This window comes from Lampris incognitus, chromosome 18 (genome assembly GCF_029633865.1).
Source record: "Lampris incognitus isolate fLamInc1 chromosome 18, fLamInc1.hap2, whole genome shotgun sequence".
NCBI classification, from domain to species: Eukaryota; Metazoa; Chordata; class Actinopteri; order Lampriformes; family Lampridae; genus Lampris; species Lampris incognitus.
The window spans coordinates 37,985,895-38,011,102 of NC_079228.1; the positions used below are offsets into that span (position 1 = coordinate 37,985,895).

The window sequence follows — 25,208 nt, forward strand, 5'->3', positions numbered from 1 at the left end:
TAAGTGGCACACTCACTTGACCATTGTGGCTTTTTATTGATGTTTTTTTTGTTCTTCTTTCCCTTTCTTTCATTGTACATCATTGGACTGGCATGGGGAAAAGGGAAACGGCAGCCATCTTGGATCAGCATCACAAAGCGTCAACCAGTCTGCAGGGATCCAAAATGGCCGCTCAACCGTTGCATTTCACACATACACTCTGGATATGTGGGGCCAAAAACGACACTGTACATCAACTCTGCATCCTAACGTGTTAGCTATAAAATACAAACAAATTTACATGTTGATCTTTCATCTAAATAAGTGCAGGCTCTTATCCAAGTCAAAGACCTCAAAGAAAATAAAAATAGATCTGCAGTTCTAAATACCCAATCATGTTCAATAAGAATCTGGATTTTCAATATTCCTTTTTAATTCATTTATTGTCAAAAATCTAGTTGTTTTTATTGACATTCTCAACTTAGATACAATAAGAGCTCATTTTTCTCCTCAGTAATCATTTATCATTTTGAATAATATTTCTATTTTATTTTTTGTCGTTTTGTGTTCATCTCAGCTGTAAAACTCTCACGTACATACAGTGTGATGCAACGAGCGCTGTCGCCGCGATGCCATTTACACAATATGTCCTATGAAGTCCCATTCACAACCGCTCCTATTTGCATACATAAATAAGGAAGAGGGGGAGAGAGAGAGCGAGAGAGCGGAAGATCTACTTGCAAAAAATAAATAACACTCGGTAAAGTACTCTCCCAACACCCCAGTGCTAATTTCTCTCAGTCATCCTTATCTCCTCCCCCCTCCTCTCTCCTCCTCGCCTCTCCTTCCTCCTCACCACTCGGTTCCTTTCAGTGCCTCCCCCTCTCTCTCCTCTCCCCCTCTTCCCCTTCCGGGTGTGTCGCATGACGGTCCAGCTCAGTTCCACAGCTTCATGAAACTGTCCCAGGACCCCGTGCACACACCCATGCCGTCTGCAGGCACACCGGTGCAGCTCACTCTGTTGTCATGGCCAGACAGCACTCCTGTATTCAGAGAGAGGAGGAGGAGGAAGAGGAGCAAATAAAATGCACAGGGAGAGAAAGTGAGGAGGAGAGAAACTCATTTAGATGTTCATTAAAAGGTCCAGTTCGATGAAAATCATGTTTTCCAGTCGCACTGTAATATTCTACAGAGGGTTAGTCAATGTTAAGTTATCTCAAATATTAGAACTGTTACTGTTGTGAAAATATCCGTTTCCGTTGAAACGCCAAGGCGGTGATCCAGAAAATGGATGGCAGTCTAGTAACTTCTCTGCTGACCCTGCTGGACTTTAGCACTGCAGATGTAAGGATTAAGGAATATCATTCTTGAACAAACTCGAAAAGGGATAAATTTTTCCGTGAAGAATGTATGTATAATTACCGCGGTAAAGTGCTTGATAATGCAACATTTGATAATAGTAAATGTTAGCTAGCTATGTTAGCATTACTTAGGGTAGCTAACCGTCTCATAAAGTAGTCCGCCGGTGTTCTGACGATTTATGCTGCCTTGTTGAAAAATGCTGCCGTGGCGTGAATCAATAGCAGTCTAACGCTAACCATGCGCAGAACTGCTAGGTAGCACATGTCGACAGAACTACGACAAGAAAAAAAAGATGAGATTATAAAAGCACAGGAGGGAATGGGGACATGGTCACCATTGGCAGGGGCGCGTGAGTGAGAATGTGTACCAGGCCAACTGCACCGGCTTTTCTGTTTGCCGCAGAGGAATTTGTGACGTCAAACGACATGCATCAAAATCATAGGTGGAGCGAGAGGCTGGTATGTGGGCCTTTTGACGTTATACCTTTAGATAAGTCTGCTGCTGAAGGGTAATGCAGGTGTAAGAGCAAGACCCATCATTGTGGACATAATGAGCAGTTTGCAATAATCAAAAATTTGTTATAGGTCCACAGTAGGCAGAGCTCCTCAGTCTAACCCCCCCCCCCCATTTCCATTTCAGGAAGTTTGCAGCCCTAGCATTATTGCATGTTTCTCACCTATTCATGATTTATAATGGCTGTGCAGTTAATGGTTAGATAATGTCAGCAGTCTTAAGTATAATGAGTGAGATAACCACTATCTTGTGTTATGTCCAGTATCTAATGTTGATGGACAGGTTGTAGTCAGAGCTACGGCTAGATGCCACAGGTCAATGCAGAAGAGCGAGGAGCCCCCGCAGATTTGGGGTCCGATTTAAGTTAGATTGCTGGTTGGTTCAAATCCCTCATTAAGTTGCCAGGTCCTTTGGCCGTCTTGACACTTGAGTGAATGAGCAAGTAGTGCAGTTTTTGTGTGAAAGACTAGCACGGAGGTACGCTGCAAAGCTCCAATATCTGATTCCACTGTCATTGCCGTTGTTGTTGTTGTGAGCACTACGCTTCATCAAACACCTCCGGCCGAAATGCGCAGAAGTGTGAAGCAGGTTTGTTTACCTGTTTCATGCACCAATATCACATTTTCACCGCTGATACTGATTCCAGACATAAGCCATAAAATACCGAGTACCAATCCAACCAATTACTTGTGCTGGGAAGTGCAGACTTATTCCAGTAGTTTGGGGCCAATGAGCAAAATAAAATAGTTTTTTCCACCACTAAAGAAATACAGGCTTCCATGTACCAAGAAATGCCGGTAAATCATTCTTGACCCATTATTGTGAAATAGTATGTCATCAAAGCCATATTCAACATGGTTGCATTTAATTTCACTTTTTATTTCACAATAACAGGTTTATTTCACAATGGCTTTTTATTTTCAAAACGGTGCTTTTATTTCATGTGTTTTGCAATTTCCTTTTTTATCCATGTTGGCATCAAATGTCAGTCAGCAGGATCAGGATGGGACCTGCTCAGTTACTGAGCGAGCCTTTGCTTTTGATTACTTTGCCTGAATCTAGTACTTTGCTAGTGCAAGATTACCTATCACTCTCTCTCTCTCGCTCTTTCTCTCTCACTCTTTCTCATATTCCATCTCTCTCATCCCCATCCTCTCTCGCTCTCTCTCTCGCTCTTTCTCATATTCCATCTCTCTCATCCCCATCCTCTCTCGCTCTCTCTCTCGCTCTTTCTCATATTCCATCTTTCTCAGGCCCCATCCTCTCTCACTCTCTCTCTCTCGCTCTTTCTCATATTCCATCTCTCTCAACCCTGTCCTCTCTCTCTCTCTCTCTCTCTCTCTGACTTGCACTCTCTCTCTCTCTCTCTCTCTCTCTCTCTCTCTCTCTCTCTCTCTCTCTCTCTCTCTCTCTCTCTCTCTCTCTCTCTCTCTCTCTCATATTCCATTTCTCTCAGCCTTGTCCTCTCTCTCTCTCACTCTCTCTCTCTGACTTGGCTCTCTCTTTCTGACTCTCTCTCTCTCTCGCCGTCTCTCTCACTCGCTCGCTCTGTCTCTCACTCTTTCTCATATTCCATCTCTCTCAGGCCCTGTCCTCTCTCTCTCGCTCTCTCTCTGACTTGCTCTCTCTCTCTCTCTGACTCGCTCTCTGTCTCGCTCGTTCTCATATTCCATCTCTCTCAGCCCCGTCCTCTCTCTCTCTCTCTCTCTCTCTCTCTCTCTCTCTCTCTCTCTCTCTCTCTCTCTGTCTCTCTCTGTCTCTCTCTCTCTTTCTCTCTCCTTCTATCTCTTGCTCTCGCTCTCTCTCCAACTCACCAACTTTCTCTCCTTTGAGGGTGTCCCAGATGTTGCAGTTGAAGTCATCGTAGCCGGCAAAGATGAGGCGACCCGACAGGGAGAGAGACAATGACGTGACGCCGGCCTTCAGACTGGAGCTCTCGTAGCTAATCACCTCCTGGTCGGAGCGCAGGTCGTACATCTTACAGGTGCAGTCATCGGAGCCTGTGACAATGTTGTGACCATTGGGGAAGAACTGAAGGGAAGCAGAGAGGAAAGGACAGTTGGCCATATTTCTCTGCATGCGTGTGTTTGTATGTCTGTCTATCCGTGTGTGTTGTGTGTTCTCCATACAGCGGTGGCGTTGATGCTAATGGTGTGCCCAGAGAAGGTCTGCTTGTGTAAAACGTGTATTTGTATCTATGTATATGTGTGTGTGTGTATGCTCTGTACAGCGATTGTATCGATGTCACTGAAGGTGTATGTGTATTTGTGCACATAAGTGTGTGTGTGTGTGCGTATGCTCCGTACAGCAATGGCGTTGATGTCACTGGTGTGTCCAGGGAAGGTCTGCTTGCAGGTGCCGTCCCTCAGGTCCCAGAGTTTGGCCAGCGAGTCACAGGCCCCGGAGATGAACATGTTCATGTCGGGGGACAGGGCCAGTGACATGCAGTCTCCAATGTGGTTGGTGTACACAATCTTCTGCTTACCGGTCTCCACATCCCACAGACAGCTGGAGAATAGGAGGAGGATCAGTGTGGTAGGAGAATCAAGAGAGGTGAAGAGAGAGCGAGAGAGAGAGAGAGAAATTAAATCATTCACGTTACTCAACAGGAAGTGGGCATTGAACATATATCCTGTGCATACGCACACATGCACACGCATCTTGTGTTTGTGCTGTGTCAGAGGGCTCTGACATGCAAGCATTAAGGTTCCTACAATGTGCGGTTAAACGCACATTATCCGCAACAGAACCAGATTCTGGACCAGCACAACATCGATGGAGGTTGTGGGAGATTTTTTTTTTTTTCTTGTCAAAAACACATGCAGCACCAGCAGTAATGCGGACGTTGTACCGGACCGTTGTGGTGAAGAAGGAGCTGAGCCGGAAGGCAAAGCTCTCAATTTACCAGTCAGTCTTCGTTCCAACCCTCACCTGTGGTCATGAGCTTTGGGTAGTGACTGAAAGGGTGAGATGGCGGATACAAGCGGCTGAAATGAGTTTCCTCCGTAGGGTGTCTGGGCTAAGTCTTAGAGATAGGGTGAGGAGCTCGGACATCCGGAGGTGAGCTCGGAGTAGAGCCGCTGCTCCTTTGTGTTGAAAGGAGCCATTTGAGGTGGTTCGGACATCTGATTAGGATGCCTCCTGGGCGCCCTCCTTTGGAGGTTTACCAGGCACGGCCAACTGGGAGGAGGCCCCGGGGTAGACCCAGAACTCGCTGGAGGGACTACATGTTCACTCTGGCCTGGGAACACCTTGTGATCCCCCAGGAGGAGCTGGAGGGCATTGCTGGGGAGAGGGGCGTCTGGAGTGCCCTACTTAGCTTGCTGCCACCGCAACCCGACCCTGGAGAAGCGACTGAAGATGAGTGAATGAATGTCAAAAACACAATTTCTGTCACACGTCGCCCATCAAAACCCCCAGTAGAGGGGACAGCGGGCATCACGATGGAGGGTTTTTCAGCACGCTTGGGGATTTGAACCAACAACCGAACATGTATTTCCTGCAGGTGAAGAGAAGTCAGGAGAGACTCACCAGGTGGTGTCACCGGAGGCAGTGAGGATCTCGGTGTCACTGAGGAAACGGCAGCAAGACAGGTACCCTGAGAGACACGCACAAAGGGATAGAAAATAAGAAAAGGGGACCAGCTTTTAAACAAAACATATGGGATTAAAAAAAAAATTTGGGGGGGGGATTTCCCCCCTTTTTTTCTCCCCAATTGCACCTGGCCAATTACCCCACTCTTCCGAGCCGTCCCGGTCGCTGCTCCAACCCCTCTGCCGATCCGTGGAGAGCCACAGACTACCACATGCCTCCTCCGATTCATGTTTCACCAGGGGGACGTAGCGCGTGGGAGGATCACGCTATTCCCCCCCACTTCCCCTTCCCGCCCGAAAAGGCGCCCCAACCCACCAGAGGAGGCGCTAGTGCAGCAACCAGGACACATACCCACATCCGGCTCCCCACCTCCAGACCCGGCCAATTGTGTCTGTAGGGATGCCCGACGAAGCCGGAGGTAACACAGGGATTCGAACCGGCGATCCCCGTGTCGGTAGACATCGGAATAGACGCTACGCTACCTGGATATCCGTATTGGATGAATTTTAAGACCTAAATATTTAAGTGTTTGTGTATTTTGTTAATCTCCAAGAGGGAGGGATCAGGCCTGCGGATGGGGAGGGGGGCCCCCCCAAGTCCCATATAAAAAAGGGGTATACTTGAACATGTACTTTTTAAAGTATAAAACGTATGATATAACTTTGGGGAACTAAATTAACACACTTTTTAGGTCATAGGAGCACAAAGTGTCCCTGCTGTTGTTAAGACTGAAATATTTACTTTTACTTGACTTGTGTAAATGCTAAACGAGAGGGCTCGTCAAGTGTAAAGGTAAAGTTTACGAATATTATTCTCAAGTTTAACTTTCGCAAGTAACAAAAAAAAGTAAAATAAAAGCACGCGTGCTTGTTTTTAGCTTGAAAGAGGGATCTTAAAGTGCCCTCGTGTTGTGTTGCGGGGGTCCGGCTGTACCTGTGTGTGCGTCCAGCTCCTTGAGGGTCTTGGGGCTGGCGGCCTTGATGTTGTAAATGGTGCACATGTTGTCCAGGCCGCCGCTGGCCACCATGTTACCGGAGGGGGCGTAGGCACAGCTCATCACCCAGGCCGACTTGAGAGGGACGGCAGCCACCTGGGTGAGAGATGCGGTGTGTCAGTTGTACCTGTCGGTGTGTCGGAAACGTGAAGGACCCGGGCTGGACAGTCTCGTGTCTTAGGGAAACCGTCCAGAATTCCGGCGTGTCGAGGGTGAGCGGGGTTTTACCGCAGCGCTGGGGGGGGGAAAAGGGTCTTACCTGTTCTCTTATGTTCTGAGCTGTTGTTGAATGATTATTATCGGGGTTGTTAAAAGATGCATGTTGAGTGTTCGTTTGTAATTTGACAAATATTGTTGATATTGTTAAAAAGATAAAAGTCTTTTTCTGATAATTTATTGTTAAATAAAGACTTGCTTTAAAAATTCAATTCTCTCTCTGTCTCTCTTTCACTTTCTCTCGCTCTCGCTCTCTCTTGCTGTCTTTTTTCCTCTCTTTCTGTCTCTCTCGCTTGCTGTCTCTCTCTTTCTGTTGCTCTCGCTCTCTCTGTCTCTCTTGTTCTCTCTCTCTTGCTCTCTCTTTTTCTCTCGCTCTGTCTCTTGCTCTCTCACTCTGTCACTTGATCTCTTGTTTTCTCTGTCTCTTGCTCTCTGTCTATCTGTCTTTCTCTTGCTCGGTCTCTGTCTCTCTCTCTGTCTCGCTCTTTCTGTCTCTCTCGCTTGCTGTCTCTCTGTCTTTCTGTTGCTCTCGCTCTCTCTGTCTCTCTTGTTCTCTCTCTCTTGCCCTCTCTTTTTCTCTCGCTCTGTCTCTTGCTCTCTCTCTGTCTCTTGCTCTCTCACTCTGTCACTTGATCTCTTGTTTTCTCTGTCTCTTGCTCTCTGTCTATCTGTCTTTCTCTTGCTCGGTCTCTGTCTCTCTCTCTCTGTCTCTCTGTCTCGCTCTTTCTGTCTCTCTCGCTTGCTGTCTCTCTCTGTCTTTCTGTTGCTCTCGCTCTCTCTGTCTCTCTTGTTCTCTCTCTCTTCTCTCTTTTTCTCTCGCTCTGTCTCTTGCTCTCTCTCTGTCTCTTGCTCTCTCTCTCTCTCTCTCTCTCTCTCACTCTGTCACTTGATCTCTTGTTTTCTCTGTCTCTTGCTCTCTGTCTATCTGTCTTTCTCTGTCTCTCTCTCTGTCTCGCTCTTTCTGTCTCTCTCTCTTGCTCTCTCTCTCTGTCTTTCTGTCTCTTTCGCTGTCTCTCTCTTGCTCTCTCACTTTCTCTCTGTCTCTCTTGCTCTCTGTCTCTCTTGCTCTGTCTCCGTCTGTCTCTCCCTGTTTGGCAGCAGAGACTTTCTTGACAGTAGAGGATGACCTTGTTTCCTGTGAAGGTGTCCCAGATGAGCAGCTTGCCGTCCTGTGATGCGCTGACCATTTGTCTAAGGGAGAAGTGAGAGAATGGCACGTGTAAAGGCTTTATATTAAACAACAAGACATAAAGTGTTATGTGTATATTATGACTAGAACCAGGGCTGAATGATATTGGGAAAAAATGGAAGTTGTGGTATTTTGCTTCTTGTGATGTGTATTGTGATATTAAAGCATAAACAGGAGTTGCGTAAGAAGGAAGGTAGTTGTTCCATACTCTGGTAGACTCAGAACGACACTGTGGTGTTCATGTGATCGTCCATTAATCCGGCCTAGTCCATCATCAGCACAATATTCATGAAGCACTTTGTTAACCCTTGAAGGGGGGGGGGGGGCGTGTTTGTAAGGGCGGGGACGCAGGGCGGTGTCTAGAGGATTTTGATTTTTTTAAAATTTTGATATACTTTATTAACCCCCGTGGGGAAATTCTTCCTCTGCATTTAACCCATCCCAGCTGTGTAGCCAGGAGCAGCGGGCAGCTGCCGTGCAGCACCCGGGGACCATCTCCAGTTCGTCTCGCCGTGCTTTGCTCAGCGGCACAGACAGGAGTGCTAACCCTAACATGCATGTCTTTTTCATGGTGGGGGAAACCGGAGCACCCGGAGGAAACCCACCACAGACACGGGGAGAACATGCAAACTCCACACAGAGGACGACCCGGGACGACCCCCAAGGTTGGACAACCCCGGGGTTCGAACCCAGGACCTCCTTGCTGTGAGGCGACAGCGCTAACCACTGCGCCACCGTGCCGCAGGCTTCATGTGACTGGTAAGTTGCTGTGCATGTAGCGTACACATGCAGAATCAATAACCAACAAGTGATTCATCTGGTATTGTCAGATGGACTAGACTGATTTTCTTCAAGGTTGGTCATGCCAGATGTGAACCCGGCAGGTGTTTGTTTTCTATCAAGCAGTGAAAAAGCTTAAAGCTCGACTGTAACGTGACTAATGGGCCCAATGAGCCTTGGACTACATGCTTTGCAATGTGTCTGTCGCACGTGTGAACATTGCAATGTTGATATCGTTCATCCTTAATCATAATGTAATGATAAGAGAGAGAGAGGGAAGGAGATTCTGGGTCATTTGGCCCCTCTCACCTTGAGTCGCCTCCCCAGTGCAGGGCATAGATTTTGGCCAGGTGACCCTTGAGGTTCTTCCTTTGCTTCAGCTGAACTTGGCCCACCGCTGCCACGCCGCCAGCGGATGCTGCCATGTTGTTGTCAGCCACAGCCTTGCGGGCCGTCTGGTGGTTTGGCGTGGAGACAAGGGGGGGGGGGGAAATGAGGAAGAATGAAGTTCATGTTTAAGGCTTTTAAAAGGACACTTGGTGTGGAAGGTGAAACTTTGTCGACCAAACCTCCCAGGTTCTTCGGATGTTTGTGTCTTTGTTTGCGCTGTCGCTTCTGAATAGATCTGTATCAAGATTCTTCTGATACCGTGTGTGCGTATGCGTGTGTAAATGCACTTGGCGTGCGTATGTTTAAGTTTACATGGTTCAAAACGGTGAAATGAGTTAGGTCGTGTATGATCAAGGCTCAGCGTTTTCGGTTTTTATTTTTCAAAGCCACCCAGCGTGCCGAATTTCACCACAAGAGGACACTGTTACATAACCTCACATGAACAGGAACAACTTTTGGATCCGTGGAAACGTAAAATCCAGGTGAAAATCAGTTTAACCCGATCTGCTCCTTTTAAAAATCTGGGTATTTTTCGGGGAAAATCGGTAAAAACGCTGAGCCTTGTGTATGATGTAGGACGTGAGAGCCCATCACCGCCACCACTGGACAGTCTAGACAGTATTGAACTGGCTGATACTGACCGCCTGTTTAGGATGGCGCTGTGTGAATGGAGTTTGCTGTGGTTAAATGACGCAAGCCCTCACGTGTCTGGGCCCAGACGTGGTTTTCTGGTAGCTGGCGCTACACGAGCAGCATTCAGATTTTCCACGTTTCTGTTTTCATTTGCCGGTGTCTTACCTGTGTAGGTTGTTTTCCACTAAGACATTGAAAATATAGATTGTTTTTTTTTGATAACCTACTGCATTTACAAAATCTAGGTGGGGACGCAGCATATCGCATCATAAAGTTACTCCTCTGGTGCCATCACTGTCAAACTAACGCCCTTAGACCACTAGTGGGCGCTAAGCAATAGCAAAATAAATAAAAATACAATCTATATACAGACAACATGACAGTAAACAGGTTCTGAGTCACTAAGTAAGACATCACCAATAAAGCATAACTGATACGCTGAAACATAAACTTCTAACAAACCAAACTCAGACATTAAACGCTGGCTGACAGACAGGCAGGCAGGCAGACAGACATGTATGGGTGGATACAGGAAGTAGTTTTATCACATAGGAAGTGCTCACCTCAATCTGGGTTCGGAGGCCATCGCACTCCTTTTTCAGTGCTTCCATTTCAGCTTTCTCAGCTGCCATGGCGACAGTTGCTAGATGCTGTTACTGATAGCAAATTAATCTGTCACTGTAGGATATGAGAGAGGGGAGAGAAAAGAGGGAGACAGAGAGAGAGAAAAAGAAGAATGGGGTTGGAGGAAGAGAGAAAGATGCAGCCTGTTAGTAGGCAGTGAAAATATTTTGGGTGCATCTCACACACACACACACACACACACACAGGTGTGTCATGGCGTAATAATCCCTGTGTGTACTATGGAAGTTGTCCATGTGTGTCTCTCACATCGCTGAGTCACATTCCTGTACACTTGTTTCAGTTGTGAGAGGAAACCATCAGTAACACAAGTCCTCGCTGACCGCTGCACCCAGTGTCACGGCTCAAGGTGTACACAACGATTATTGTCAACCAACACACGGTACATGCTGTACAGCAGCGCGCAGTCCTCGGACCCGGCACCGTGAGCGAGGCCACGGCGGTCAGGTCAGGTCTGCAGAGACACACCACATCCCCCTGTCAGCCAGCCGCGACAACAGGAAACACTCAGACCTGCTTCTTTCTGCTTCTTCTTCTTCTTCTTCTGCCCGAAGACAGCTGCAGACGGCCGGGAGAAAGAAGATCAGGGGAAGGAAAAGGAGGGAAAGAAAGATGGCAATCCATCTCGTCTGTTTGTCATGTGGATCTGATCAGGTGATCAGGTCTGATCAGGTGTGTCAGGATCTGATCGGGTCTGATCAGGACTCGTCTACAGTCCCGCGGGTTTCCTCGGATGCTGCAGGAGGTGCCACTTCTTTAAAACATATAAACATGCCGTTTCATCAGGTTGAAGGTTGCTACCCCGCCCTCGCGTGGTTGGGCTGGAGTCCCTCATTTTGTTTTTACATTAATTCAGCGTTCTCTTGTTTTGCACACCAGTCAGTCTGATCTAACGTTTGGCCGACTGTGACTTCAGCTCTGATCGCCACCACCACCATGCACCCGTGCATCCGTGCACCCAGTCTGAACGTGTGCGAGGCCTGACAGCACGTTCACCAGACGAGCTTCAACAGCAGTTTAATAAGGTGTCTTCAACCACACGATGCCTTTTGTTGGCCATAACTTGCATTTCCTGCAGCGCTCTGCGTGTGGTGTCAGAGTCTAATACTGCATAATAGGATGCTGACGTCGATCCAGCGGAAGGCCAATTACTAGCATGCCCGTGGCGGGGGCAGATTGGTGTGGAGCTGAACCTGCAGTGGAAATCAGTTTATCCACCCGAGCATCGAGATAAACTAAAAACCAGAACGAATTTGAGAGAAAAAAATTGCAAATGCAAATGTCAAGGACGAGGACCGTCATCGGGCTTTGTCCCAAACTCAGATATTCACTCTCACCGTCCACTCGGTGTCCTCAAAAGATGACGTTTGAGATGATTAGGACAAGCTTTGGACTTTTTCTAACGGTAGACTGTGTATCACGGATTAACAAAATAAAACATTAGTTTTGGGAGCAGATGCTCTACATTTAACCAGCAGAGAACAAGGGGGTTGATGTGAGGCTCGAACCTGCAGCTCGGCAGCTGCAAAACGACTGAAACAAACCGGAAGCAACGGGGCACGAACTGCGTTGTGAATGAGACAATGCCGCATCCCGGAGCAAAGTAAAGGAGGGCAGATAGCGGGACAGGGGCAGGTACAGAGGCCCAGGCCTACAGGGCCTGCAGTGGGTGGGGGTGAGGGTAGGGGGCTGGCAGGGGTGACACCATGGGGCTTTAAATCTCAGAGATCTTAAGGTAAGCTTTACCGGTCAGATCTCCTCTCATCCGATTACCAACGGCTCTTTGCCTCCAGATCGGGGAGCGAGGGGGAGAGAGAGAGAGAAAGAGAGGGCCGCGGGAGAGTCACTTACGGCCAAAGATAGGCAGCATGAAGCCCCACCCACCCTCTTCCTCCTCATTTGTCTGGTTTCCTGTCCCCTCTTCTGTCGTTTCCTGTGAAATCTCGTCTTCGGGGAATGGATGAAGACATCGGTGTGGGTTTTCCCACCGGTGCACCAGTGTGGTCTGTCGGCTGAACCGCGCCTTCAGTACGTCTAATCTGGAAATAAACCCGCTCAGATGGCGAACTCATTCTGCTCAGTGTGTGTCCTGGAGGGAACGAAAAGTCCCTTCACACGAACAATGATAGTGATCATGAAAACACTTCGGCGGTGTCAGATTTGCACCTGTAAAAAATCCCGACAGGAGACGGCTGGATGGTCCCGGGTGTTGAGTGACAGGTGAGAATGCAGCTTTAGGCCTGCTGGAGCTCCAGCGCTTCCACAGGCGGAGGTGCTGACCCGTCAATCCTCTTTCGTCGCTTCCCCCACAAATCCAAAGATCACCTTCAGGAGGTTCAGCCAATTGTTGCGTCGCGTGCAACGTGGTAGGGAGCTGCTGAAGTACTGAATTCTGTGTGAGGGGTGGAGGCACCAAGCAAGCCTCCGAAACCTCTCCGAACATCGCCGCCGCCGCAGGGTGGAGGGCCGAAAGAAGTTCAGCCCTGATATTTGGAGGCAGGACCGTGCTTCTGAATAAGCACCGGAAATGCCGACGCACCTCCCCGGAGCGTTTCGTGGCTTTTTGGTGGGCACACATACAGAAAATCCCTCTCCATACAACCACGCCAGCTTTGCCGGGCCTTCGTCGCACACGCGGGAGCAAAAATATCCGCTCGTTCCTTCGATGAAACGTCGCCAAACAAGATGGCGAAGGGAAAACTTCACGCCGTTTTCCCGTCGACGTCGCTGACTGCCGGAGCCAGCGGCTCTCCCAACGGCACAGGAAACACGCAGGGAGACAAAGTCGGCATGAACAACAACAAACAAAAAGAAAAAGAAAGGGAGAGATACTCACCTCTTCACTTCCAGAGCTCCCCTTTCCCTTCTTCTTCTCCTCTTTCGTTAGCACTCTAGCAGTTTCCCTCCGTTTAGATTCCACAAGCCTTCGGCGTGCCCCGTCTCCTCGCCGCGTCTCTCCCGGCAGACTGCTAGCAGTTTACTTGTGAAAAACTCTCTCTTTCTCTCTCTCTCTCTCTCTCTCTCTCCCCCCTCTTCCTCCACAGAGAAGAACAGATCAGGATTGGAGGGGATGAAGGAGATAAGGGATGAAGAGATAAAGCTCAAAGATGAAAATAGAGAGAGAGGCCGGGGAGAGACAGCGAGCGAGAGCAAGGGAGCGCATCAAGAAGCGCAGGTAAACCGATTGGAGGGAGAAAATCAGGTTATGAGGTCAGAAGACGAGCAGGTGGAGAAACGAACGAACAAGAAAGGAGAAAGGAAGGGTGAAGTAACAGCTGCAGAGGAAATGTGAGAATGTGAGAAAGTGAAAAGACATACACTTAGTATGGTAAGGATACCAGTTGCACACACGGTAGGCAGGACGTCCGTCAGCCAGTCTGCCAGAAGACAGATTTCACCAGAGTGAGATGAGCCTGCTGGAGGATTTCTGCTGCGATGAACCAAATAAACGAATGAGCTCCTGTCCTCCCATCAGAGCTACAAATTCACTTCCTCCCTTCAAGAAGGGCCTAAAAACAGGTTCTCTGGACTTACTCTGCAGACACTGTCAGCACCAGCACCACCCGCTCGTGGCGTTAAGTTCATATGGATCATTACTTTACTGGTGTTTACTAGTACAACTGATACGCTGCACGACATCTTAATACATGTCTGTGATATACTGATTTATGTCTTTTTCTGGCTACTTTGTAACTTGGATTTTCTACCACTCCGTATTGATGATCCAGGACTCGCGTACACTGAATCCACTCGGCATGACGTAGTCTTAGCTGTGGTACAATTACTACGTAGCCAACGTACCACTACTTCATATAGTACTACTATGATGTGATTACTACGTAGCCAACGTACCACTACTTCATATAGTACTACTATGATATGATTACTGCATAGCCAACGTACCACTACTTCATATAGTACTACTATATGATTACTATTTAGACAACGTACCACTACTTCATATAGTACTACTATATGATTATTATTTAGCCAACGTACCACTACTTCATATAGTACTACTATGATATGATTACTACGTAGCCAATGTACCACTACTTCATATAGTACTACTATATGATTATTATTTAGCCAACGTACCACTACTTCATATAGTACTACTATGATATGATTACTACGTAGCCAATGTACCACTACTTCATATAGTACTACTATATGATTATTATTTAGCCAACGTACCACTACTTCATATAGTACTACTATGATATGATTACTATGTAGCCAATGTACCACTATGACCGCTACTTCATACAGTACTGCGATATTATTATTATGCAATATTGTATGATGCCGGCTGGTAACAGTTGAATTTATCTGCTACTTGCTGACTCTCACGTCGGATAAAAGTGTTAAATGCGTGAATGAAAATGGAAAATGTTATCGGAAAACAGAGGCGTTTTCAAAGGGGTTAAATAAACAGGAAAAAAGTGACAAGGCTCATTCCTATGGTCCTTAAGGAAGTAGACATACTTATTTTACTTATGTTTTGGTGGACATCGTAGTAGGTGAGATGAGAGAGAAATGAGACTTTATTGTTGATTCACATGAAAATTTGTTTTGTGTCAATTTATTTGCTTAATTGACAGAACAGAATTTACACATGTAGCATCATATCATATCTCACAAAATTCCTAGATGACGAAAATAAAAGAACAAGACATGCTGGCACCACAGCAGCCTACCATTGACTAGTGGCAGCAGTACTGGTAGTAGTACTGGTAGCAGTACTGGTAGTAGCACTGGTAGTAACACTGGCAGCAGTACTGGTAATAATAATAATAATAATAAATCAATCTTATATAGCGCTTTTCTAGTACTCAAAGTCGCTTTACAATAAATGGAGTGAAACAAGACGACAGATGAACATAATACAGACATACAGGGGTGGATGGGAAGGGGGGCTACGAGACGGAGAAGCGGCAGCCACAGACGACGCCAGCAGTACTCTCCTACTTGGACAGATATAAAGGGAAAGAAAAACAAACATCATAAATCACATAAATCAACCTACCAGCAGCCTACCATTGACTAGTGGCAGCAGTACTGGTAGTAGTACTGGTAGCAGTACTGGTATTAGCACCGGTAGTAACACTGGCAGCAGTACTGGTAGTAGCACTGGTAGCGGTACTGGTAGTAGTACTGGTAGTAGCAATGGTAGTAACACTGGCAGCAGTACTGGTAGCAGCACTGGTAGCAATACTGGTAGCAATACTGGTAGCAGTACTGGTAGTACCACTGGTAGTAACACTGACAGCAGTACTGGTAGCAGCACTGGTAGCAGTACTGGTAGCAGCACTGGCAGCAGTACTGTCAGGAGTACTGGTAGCAGTACTGGTAGTAGTACTGGCAGCAATACTGGTAGCAGTACTGTCTGCAGGACTGGTAGTAGTACTGGTAGCAGCACTGGTAGCAGTACTGGTAGCAGCACTGGTAGCAGTACTGTCTGCAGGACTGGTAGTATTACTGGTAGCAGCACTGGTAGCAGTACTGGTAGCAGCACTGGTAGCAGTACTGTCTGCAGGACTGGTAGCAGCACTGGTAGCAATACTGGCAGCAGCACTGGCAGCAGTACTGGTAGTATTACTGGTAGCAGCACTGGCAGCAGCACTGGCAGCGGTACTGTCAGCAATACTGGTAGTAGTACCGGAGCACCAGGATGTTGTACGGCAGGGATTTTTTTTGTTTTTTCAGGTGTGAGAGCTGAGGCTAGTCTGGTTGGAGGTTGAGAGGGTTGAATTGGTTTGTCAGAGCTAATGAGTTGAGCCCGGGTAATCAGCCTCTAATGGGATGTCCGGGAATCTTCAATCTCATTATGGAATTAGAACAGGTCGGACTGAACGTGCGTCACACCTGACATGGCGCAGGCTGAGGCCAAAGTGGATCAAGAGCCAAAACGACTAGTTTCATCTCAATATGAAATGAAAGAGAGCGATAAAAAAAGAGCGGTATCCACCATTAGCTTACAATTTAAAAGCTCCATAAGCAGGAGCCTTGTGCTATGCTAACCTACGCTAGCTTTTTGAGTTTAGAGATACGAAATAAGGTTCACGTCAGGCCATTTTCCCAAAGTTGAAAATCAGATGCCGACACCGGTAAAGATGGATGCTTGCAAGAATCATTGTCATGTTCATTTCATAGATGGCGGTGACGGGGTGGGGGTGGGGGGGGTGCACGTGTAAGAGGGAGAGTTTTGTTGCCCGGTTTGCAGCAGTGGAGGAGGGCAAGAGAAGAGACGAGCGTATTCGCTGTGTGCTCCCTCCAACACCATCGGACTGGTGGCGCTGAGGGACATGTACTCTTCTGTCTCCGTTCCCCTCGGTTTTACTGGCCTCTCGTGTTCGCATACGAGGAGTCTGACTTGGTACAACGCTCTCAGTTACACACATATACGAGTAATTATTGAGTACAATTATGAAAAATAAAGGTACAGTTAGAAAATAAAGATATAATCAGAATAAAGTTATGTTAGGGGATTGGGATGTGGCGTGAGCAGTACTTGAGGTGTTTTGTAAGGTATATGGTTTGAGCAGTACTTGAGGTGTTTTGTAAGGTATATGGTGTGAGCAGTACTTGAGGTGTTTTGTAAGGTATATGGTGTGAGCAGTACTTGAGGTGTTTTGTAAGGTATATGGTTTGAGCAGTACTGAGGTGTTTTGTAAGGTATATGGTTTGAGCAGTACTTGAGGTGTTTTGTAAGGTATATGGTGTGAGCAGTACTTGAGGTGTTTTGTAAGGTATATAGTTTGAGCAGTACTTGAGGTGTTTTGTAAGGTATATGGTTTGAGCAGTACTTGAGGTGTTTTGTAAGGTATATGGTTTGAGCAGTACTTGAGGTGTTTTGTAAGTTATATGGTGTGAGCAGTACTTGAGGTGTTTTGTAAGGAATATGGTGTGAGCAGTACTTGAGGTGTTTTGTAAGGTATATGGTGTGAGCAGTACTTGAGGTGTTTTGTAAGGTATATAGTTTGAGCAGTACTTGAGGTGTTTTGTAAGGTATATGGTTTGAGCAGTATTTGAGGTGTTTTGTAAGGTATATGGTTTGAGCAGTACTTGAGGTGTTTTGTAAGGTATATGGTTTGAGCAGTACTTGAGGTGTTTTGTAAGGTATATGGTGTGAGCAGTACTTGAGGTGTTTTGTAAGGTATATGGTGTGAGCAGTACTTGAGGTGTTTTGTAAGGAATATGGTGTGAGCAGTACTTGAGGTGTTTTGTAAGGTATATAGTTTGAGCAGTACTTGAGGTGTTTTGTAAGGTATATGGTTTGAGCAGTACTTGAGGTGTTTTGTAAGGTATATGGTTTGAGCAGTACTTGAGGTGTTTTGTAAGTTATATGGTGTGAGCAGTACTTGAGGTGTTTTGTAAGGAATATGGTGTGAGCAGTACTTGAGGTGTTTTGTAAGGTATATGGTGTGAGCAGTACTTGAGGTGTTTTGTAAGGTATATAGTTTGAGCAGTACTTGAGGTGTTTTGTAAGGTATATGGTTTGAGCAGTATTTGAGGTGTTTTGTAAGGTATATGGTTTGAGCAGTACTTGAGGTGTTTTGTAAGGTATATGGTTTGAGCAGTACTTGAGGTGTTTTGTAAGGTATATGGTGTGAGCAGTACTTGAGGTGTTTTGTAAGGTATATGGTGTGAGCAGTACTTGAGGTGTTTTGTAAGGTATGTGGTGTGAGCAGTACTTGAGGTGTTTTGTAAGGTATATGGTGTGAGCAGTACTTGAGGTGTTTTGTAAGGTATGTGGTGTGAGCAGTACTTGAGGTATTTTGCAACAGAGGTGTGCAGTAAGTAGGCCATGATGAGTCCAGTTTCTGTAAGGCATGAAGTATTTAGTTTGGCGTGGAAGTAACAGACATTGCTGCGCTCTGGAGTTGTTGCACAAACAAGACGTTGCACTGGGGGGTGTAAAGGAGCACGTATAGGGTGAGCATGAGCACGGCAGGAAATGGTGGTAAACAGTAAACGATATTTCCCTGGTTCTGTCCTTGGAGATTGCTATTAGCTTTTGCACTCGATTGGTTCAAAATGCACCGTGATGGAAGTGACCGTGGCGAGAAGAGAGACGACATGTCGACCGGAGTGGCGGCACAGAGTTTACGTATAGGTGGCCACTGTTTTTTAGAGATGCTTTATGTCACAATCCTGTACCTGTATATAGGTATATTTGTATGTATGTCTTATAATTATAGAATACGATTATATTGTAATTGGATGATAACGCGAATTTACATTAGCGACGGCCTCACCCAGTACCGTCCATGCAGTGTCTTTGTCCACATCTGTGTCTACATTTGTCTTCGTTTGATGGTTGGGAGAGCTGGTGCTGGATCGGCTGGGAGAGCTTGGTCTGCTGCGTCCTGTGGGCCCAGGGACTACGGCCCTGCCGGGAGCTGTGCCCGAAGAGGTAACACCAAGAGTGGTCTGGCAGGCTAAGCTAACTGCTAGCCCATGCAGACCGGCAGTTCTGATAACACCGAGGGCGGTCTGGCGGTGGCCTCGTCTAGCCTTGACTGTGTTTTTAGTGGCATTGTGTGGAGTGCGGGGAGGTGTGTCGAAGGTGTCCGGCTGGGAGAACTGGCGATGGATCAGCTGAGGGAGCTTGGTTTGCTGCGTCCTGTGGCCCCAAGGACCACGGCCCTGACCGGAGTTGCACTCAAAGAAGAAACGCCAAGGGCGGTCTGATAGGACGCGGAAGCGGGGCAGGCTAAGCTAACTGCTAGCCCATGCAGACGGGCAGTCCCGACAGTCATCCTGGGTGGCTTTCAATCTCTGGACAGTGCAATTTTTGGGCTGTGTTGCATTGGGTGGACTGTGTTGTTGACTCTGTGTGTGTGTGTGTGTGTGTGTTTTTTTTTTTTTTTTTGCTTCTCTCTGTTTTTGTATGCTTTTGGTGGTGTGGTGTCGTTTTTGGGTAATTTTGCACGTGTGTTTTTGTCTTTTGTGTCGTACTGCTGTGGGCTGGGGGAAACGGAATTTTGTTTCTTTTGTGTACGCAAATACATGAAAGAAATGACAATAAATTGCTCCTGATAAGCGGGTGCACAAGTCAGCGGTGGGAAATCCGGCTCCTTTAACGGCTTCGGTTCTTTCGGACCATTCAAGAGTCCATTCCGCACTGAGCCATTCGATTCACTTTTCAAAAAAAGGATCATTTCACGAATTGCGGCCCACCCCGGCCACTTGTCTGATGAAGGAATTGAACAGGACCATGGCGAGGCTCGGCCACAGAGAAGCAGAGAAAGATGGCACAGTAGTTTAAGGCTCAACAGCTCCCTGAAGAAAAGCACTTGACGGTTGTAGAGTCCGGTAACCCACGTTTTTAGCCATGTAGCCGTGTCTCGGCCATTCGTTTTAGATGCAGTTTACACTTACTAGTGGCGGAGGGCACTCAGCAGATGTCTGCTGTACCTACAGCTCCACTAATGGGACGTTTGTAGGATTATCACCTCACAGTTTTATTTCAGTGAAGAAATGTCCTTCTTTGAAAGTTGAAACTTCTGTGGTTAGGAGCGCCAGCCGACCTGTCAGAGCTGATGAGGGAAAAGCAGGAGCTGGAAGACGGTCACTAGCAGGGAGCGAGCTAACTGGCTGGGTTTCTGTTTAAGACCGTAAAGCACCCGGGTTTATGTAATGGAGCCTGCCGCCCGCTGAAGCGCAGAGCCCTTCCCCCCCTCGGCTAAATACCCTGCTAATCCCCCAGTCACCCCGCATGCATCATGGGCCCATCGTGACATCATGGGCGGTGGGTAATGGCCTCTCCTGATGGAGGGATGTAGGATAAGCTCTCACCTGCTTTTTCGGTGAATGATGCAACACACTTGGGCTCAGATTCAGTGACATAAAAGCGACACAACGCTGCCATTACGTGTCTGGCCGGACGTTGAGTGGCAGGTACAGTTACAGGTTCAGCCTAAAGGTAGCAGGGTTTAACCCCTTCAGAGGGCTAACTGAAGGATCCAGTCAACAGTGCGTGTATGTGTGTGTGTGAGGAGCCCTTGAGCAAGGCATTGTATATCGCTCTACCTGCTCTCAGAATTAGAGTCCGTGTCACATTACCAGAAGTTTGTCGCGGCACACTGCTCGCTTTGACTTACAACCGTTTGGATAATGGATGGATGGATGGAAAATATGAGTTTGAAAATTGAATGTAAGAAGTAAAAAGTCATGCGAACGTGTTTATTATGTTGTTGTCCTATCAAATATGGATGTGTGGATCTGAATGGGAAAAACAAAAAGCCCGGTTTGGGTCCATCCATCTGTTTCCTGAAGCATCTTGCGTATTATTTGGGACTCTACTGTGAAATTCAGAATTTGAACGCTGGAGTTCAGTATTTGAACGCGTTGCCCTTGTTTCTGTGCTTCAGTAGTACTTCACTGTTGTGTTGGTGTTTTGTTAAGCTGTTTTTGGATGGAAATCCTTATTTTGATGTCCAGGTTTATAGTTTCGGGTCCACGAGAGGTAGTCAACACTGCGTGGCTTGTGAGAAACATGCCTTTTCTCATTTCAACATCTGTATGACTGAAATGACAAACGCAAATAATTCAAGTGTGAATGGGTGAAGCAAACACACACGTAGGGCGTTCACTTTGTGGACTTGGCTCTTCCACCTCGGAAACTGACTTAACTGAATGCTTACGGTGCATATCCGTCTTAATTTGCCTTCAATACGTATGGCAGCTAGTTAACCGCAACCTAGTTGCTGAGTGGTCCAAGCCGGATTTTTGAGACCCCCATTGCACTGAAGTAATGGTATATCCCTCAGGAATGTGGACGTTTTGTTTCTGTGTTAAGGTCATTAAATAGAAATGTTGGTATAATAAACTTGGGTTGCCGGTATATATTTTATTCTTTTCATTAAATTAGTAAATATAATTGGTTAATTGAGTGATGGGTAAATTTACCAATTTACTCAATTTACCAGTCACTCTTCATTCCAACCCTCACCTGTGGTCATGAGCTTTGGGTAGTGACCGAAAGGGTGAGATTGCAGATACAAGCGGCTGAAATGAGTTTCCTCCGTAGGGTGTCTGGGCTCAGCCTTAGAGATAGGGGGAGGAGCTCGGACATCCGGAGGGAGCCCGGAGTAGAGCCGCTGCTCCTTCGTGTCGAAAGGAGCCAGTTGAGGTGGTTTGGGCATCTGATTAGGATGCCTCCTGGGCGCCTTCCTTTGGAGGTTTTCCGGGCATGTCCAACTGGGAGGAGGCCCCGGGGTAGACCCAGAACCTGCTGGAGGGACTACATGTCCAATCTGGCCTGGGAACACCTTGTGATCCCCCTGGAGGAGCTGGAGGGCGTTGCTGGGGAGAGGGACGTCTGGAGTGCCCTACTCAGCTTGCTGCCACCGCGACCCGACCCCGGAGAAGCAGCTGATGATGATGATGATGATGAGATGAGATGAGATGAGATGAGTGATGGGGTTATAGTCTCCCACTGGTGGAAGTGCATGGTCACAATCTGGCCCTCTGGTAGTGAGGATAAATCATCAAAGTTGCCCATCCCTGCCCTAGTTGAACAAAACACACACACATGCTCACACACACACACACACACACATACATGCTCTATTGTCCAAAAGGTGGTGTTTTTTTCACCCTCTCTTAACTTGTAAAGCTAGTTGCATGTTATTCTCATGTGTGTATTTGGTAGATGAGTAAAGTTTGACTGTGGATCCCTGTGCACAACTGGTGTCGTTCACCACAACATGGACACAACATGGGCAAGTTAATGGACTTTGTATTGATGAGTAATTTAACTGCAGCTGAGTTTAACTAGCTGAAGCCTTCAAGCAAACATTTTAAGGTCACAAATGTATGAGCTGCAGAATGTATGTATATGTGTATGTATATGTATACGTATATGGCAGCTGTTTGTTTTCGGAAGTTGGAATTCATGTGGGGATAGTTTTTATGTATCATAAGCCTACCGAGCACTTCTTCGTAGGCTACAGAGATTTTTTTCTTGTTCTGGCTGTTTTGGGTTCTTCTGTACAAGTCTTCCTGTCTTCTTTCCTGTTCCTGTCTGCCTCTTCTCTCTGATAGCCCCTGCCAGTCTCTCTCTCCCGTCTACTGAAAACTCTCTCTCTCTCTCTCTCTCACCTCTCTGTTTCATTCTGTCTGTATCTTTCTGTCTTCTTCTTCTTCTTCTTTCAGCTTGTTCCCTGTTTTTCAGGGGTCGCCACAGCGGATTGTACAGTTTTCACCGGTACCCTGTGAGGGCACAGCACCAAAGGCGGCCGTTGTTCACCCGGGCCTCAGCCAAGCCTCGACTGATCCGGTATGGTCTTGTCAATCCGCATAATGATTTGGCAAAATTTTACGCCGGATCTTTTTACGGCTGTATCTTCCTGTCTGCCCCTCTCTTAATTTGTCTCCCCATTACTCCCAGTGAGTCTGTCTCTTGTCTTTCTGATTCCTGTCTTTCTGTCTTTCTTTCTCTTTGAAACCGTCAAGGAGTGTTGTAACTGTCTGAGCACTAAAAGACACAGGGGATACACACTCTGCTTCACTTACAATGGAATCAGTGGATTTTTAGGACAGGTTGGTGTAAACCTCTCTCTCGCTTCCTCTTCCTCGTTCCCTCTCCTAGCTAATCCTTCCTAATGAACTCTGACAGCAGAGGGCTGGATAACTTCCCGCAGTAACAAGCTCAGGAGGCCCGACAGGAAGCGGGAGCAGTAAATCCCGCCCACCTCTGACTCCTTCATTGCCTTAGCCCACTTTTAGACCATGGTCACCTGAAGGGAAAGAGGCGATGTGATTGGTTGACTGAATGTAGTCCAATGTAGTAGGCCGGGTCTGGATGGACATACAGTATGTCCTATCTACGAACTAAACTTAGTTCTGGAGCTCAGATGAGACTTGAGACCTTTTCATTTAAAGGTTTTTAATGGGTTGTTAAGTCATCTACAATCAGGTTTCAACCATTCACTGTACTTTGTCTTAGTGTAATGTGTTTATTTATCTATTTTTTTCCGTTTGGATATTTTCCCCCCATTTTCCCCCCCAATTGTATCCGGTCAATTACCCCACTCTTCCGAGCCGTCCCGGTTGCTGCTTCACCCCCTCTGCTGATACGGGGAGGGCTGCAGACTACCACATGCCCCCTCCGATACATGTGGAGTCGCCAGCCGCTTCTTTTCACCTGACAGTGAGGAGTTTCACCAGGGGGACGTAGCGCGTGGGAGGATCAGGCTATTCCCCGCAGTTCCCCCTCCCCCCCGAAAAGTCGCTCTGACCGACCAGAGGAGGCACTAGTGCAGTGACTAGGACACATACCCACATCCGCCTTCCCACCTGCAGACACGGCCAATTGTGTCTGTAGGGACGCCCGACCAAGCCGGAGGTAACACGGCTGGTGAGCCCCGTGTTGGAAGGCAACGGAATAGACCACTACGCTATCCGGACACCCCTTAATTTCTTAATTTTATGAAAGATCATGTGCAGCTATGTTAAATTCGAGAGAAGAGATGCTTTGCACCAGATTTAGCCAATAGCTAATTGTCATCGACACATCACTAGTTAACACACCTTAAGCTGGGGGAGGGGGGCAGTTGTTTAGATCGGCTGTTGCAGTTGTCTGGTTGGAATTGAAGAAAATGTTTCACTCTTGGTGCTGGATTTGGCAGAATTGAAAACCACTAACCCAGCATGAAGATAATCTTGTTGCCAATGGTTGACGTATTCATGGAGTTGGTCTCAAGTCTGCCTTTAGAAATTCTCAATTTTTGTCTTGGAAACCACAGCATAATGACTCAGACCTGACTTGGCCTCGGACGCTGTGGCCTATTGATAATCCTGACATGACCATTGAGTACAAGAATTTTAATATACTCTGTCTTTATTAAACATCCCCTGGGAAATCAACAAGGTGCAGTCTCATCTTGTTTGTTTCTTTTGGAAAATTGAAATCTGAAAAATTCCTTCCATGAAGGAAAAAAAAAATCCTAAGTGAATACAGCAGGGTGGTAGACCACTACAGTTACAGTCATGGTGTTAAATTGGACTTGTACTGTTCTGGTGTCAGCCTTTGTACAAGTTTTGACCCCACTGGTCAGTTGTTAGTGTTTTGAGTATTCAGTTCATACAAAGACACTTTATTTCCTAAGACTGTTTACATTCTTTCCAGTTTGATAAACAGATGGATATACGCATGCTCTTAGATTCTTTGGTACTCTTCTGTAGATTTTCCAAGACGCTTGTTTATATTTTCTATTCCAAGAATAATGCATTATCTTCTTCTTTCGGCTTGTTCCCTGTTTCTCAGGGGTTGCCACAGTGGATTTTTGCCTTCCATAGCTTTCTGTCTGACGCATCCCTCTCCTGCAGTCCAACCCTCCACATGTCTTCCTCTATCTGCAGATAGAGGACATGATGGATAGATGGAGGTCTTGCCATCTTTTCCTTGGTCTTCCTTTTTTTCTTTTGCCAGGTATTCCAGGTCCAGTACCTTCTTTCCTATATAGTTTATGCCTACTCTCTGTACATGTCCAAACCATCTTAGTCTTGTCTCTGTCAAGTTCTCATCCATTCCTCTGAACTTGAACGTAGCTCTCACTTCTTAATTTCTCTTCTGGTCTTTTCTAGTCACTCCCAAGGACCAATGCAGCATGTTCATCTCTGCTACCTGTAATGTAGATTCTAGCCTCTCTGTTGTTGTCACTGCTTCCATACTATAGAGCATGGCAGGCATAACCATTGATTTGTATACTTTGTCCTTTGCCCTCAGCGACATTCTTTTGCCACAAAATACTCCAGCTACCTTTCTCCATGAATTCCACCCAGATTATGTCCTTTTCTTGACTCCCTTCTCACCACTGCCTTCTATCTGTATTGTCAATCCTAAGTACTTGAATTTGTTAACTTCTGGGACATCATCTCCTCCTAAGGTCAATCCTGGACTTT

The 25,208-nt window shown here is 46.8% G+C and overlaps 1 protein-coding gene across 1 annotated transcript; it reads right to left on the minus strand.

The window, feature by feature from the left end:
• Window positions 1-915: 915 nt before the first annotated feature.
• On the minus strand, window positions 916-10,282 carry gnb3b (guanine nucleotide binding protein (G protein), beta polypeptide 3b). The gene is made up of 8 exons (XM_056298215.1): window positions 10,214-10,282; window positions 8,937-9,082; window positions 7,786-7,849; window positions 6,382-6,538; window positions 5,386-5,452; window positions 4,161-4,362; window positions 3,669-3,885; window positions 916-1,022 (listed from the first exon to the last, which is right to left on the minus strand). The coding sequence occupies exons 1-8, from the start codon at window positions 10,280-10,282 to the stop codon at window positions 916-918; spliced, it is 1,029 nt and encodes a 342-aa protein (XP_056154190.1).
• Window positions 10,283-25,208: the final 14,926 nt, after the last annotated feature.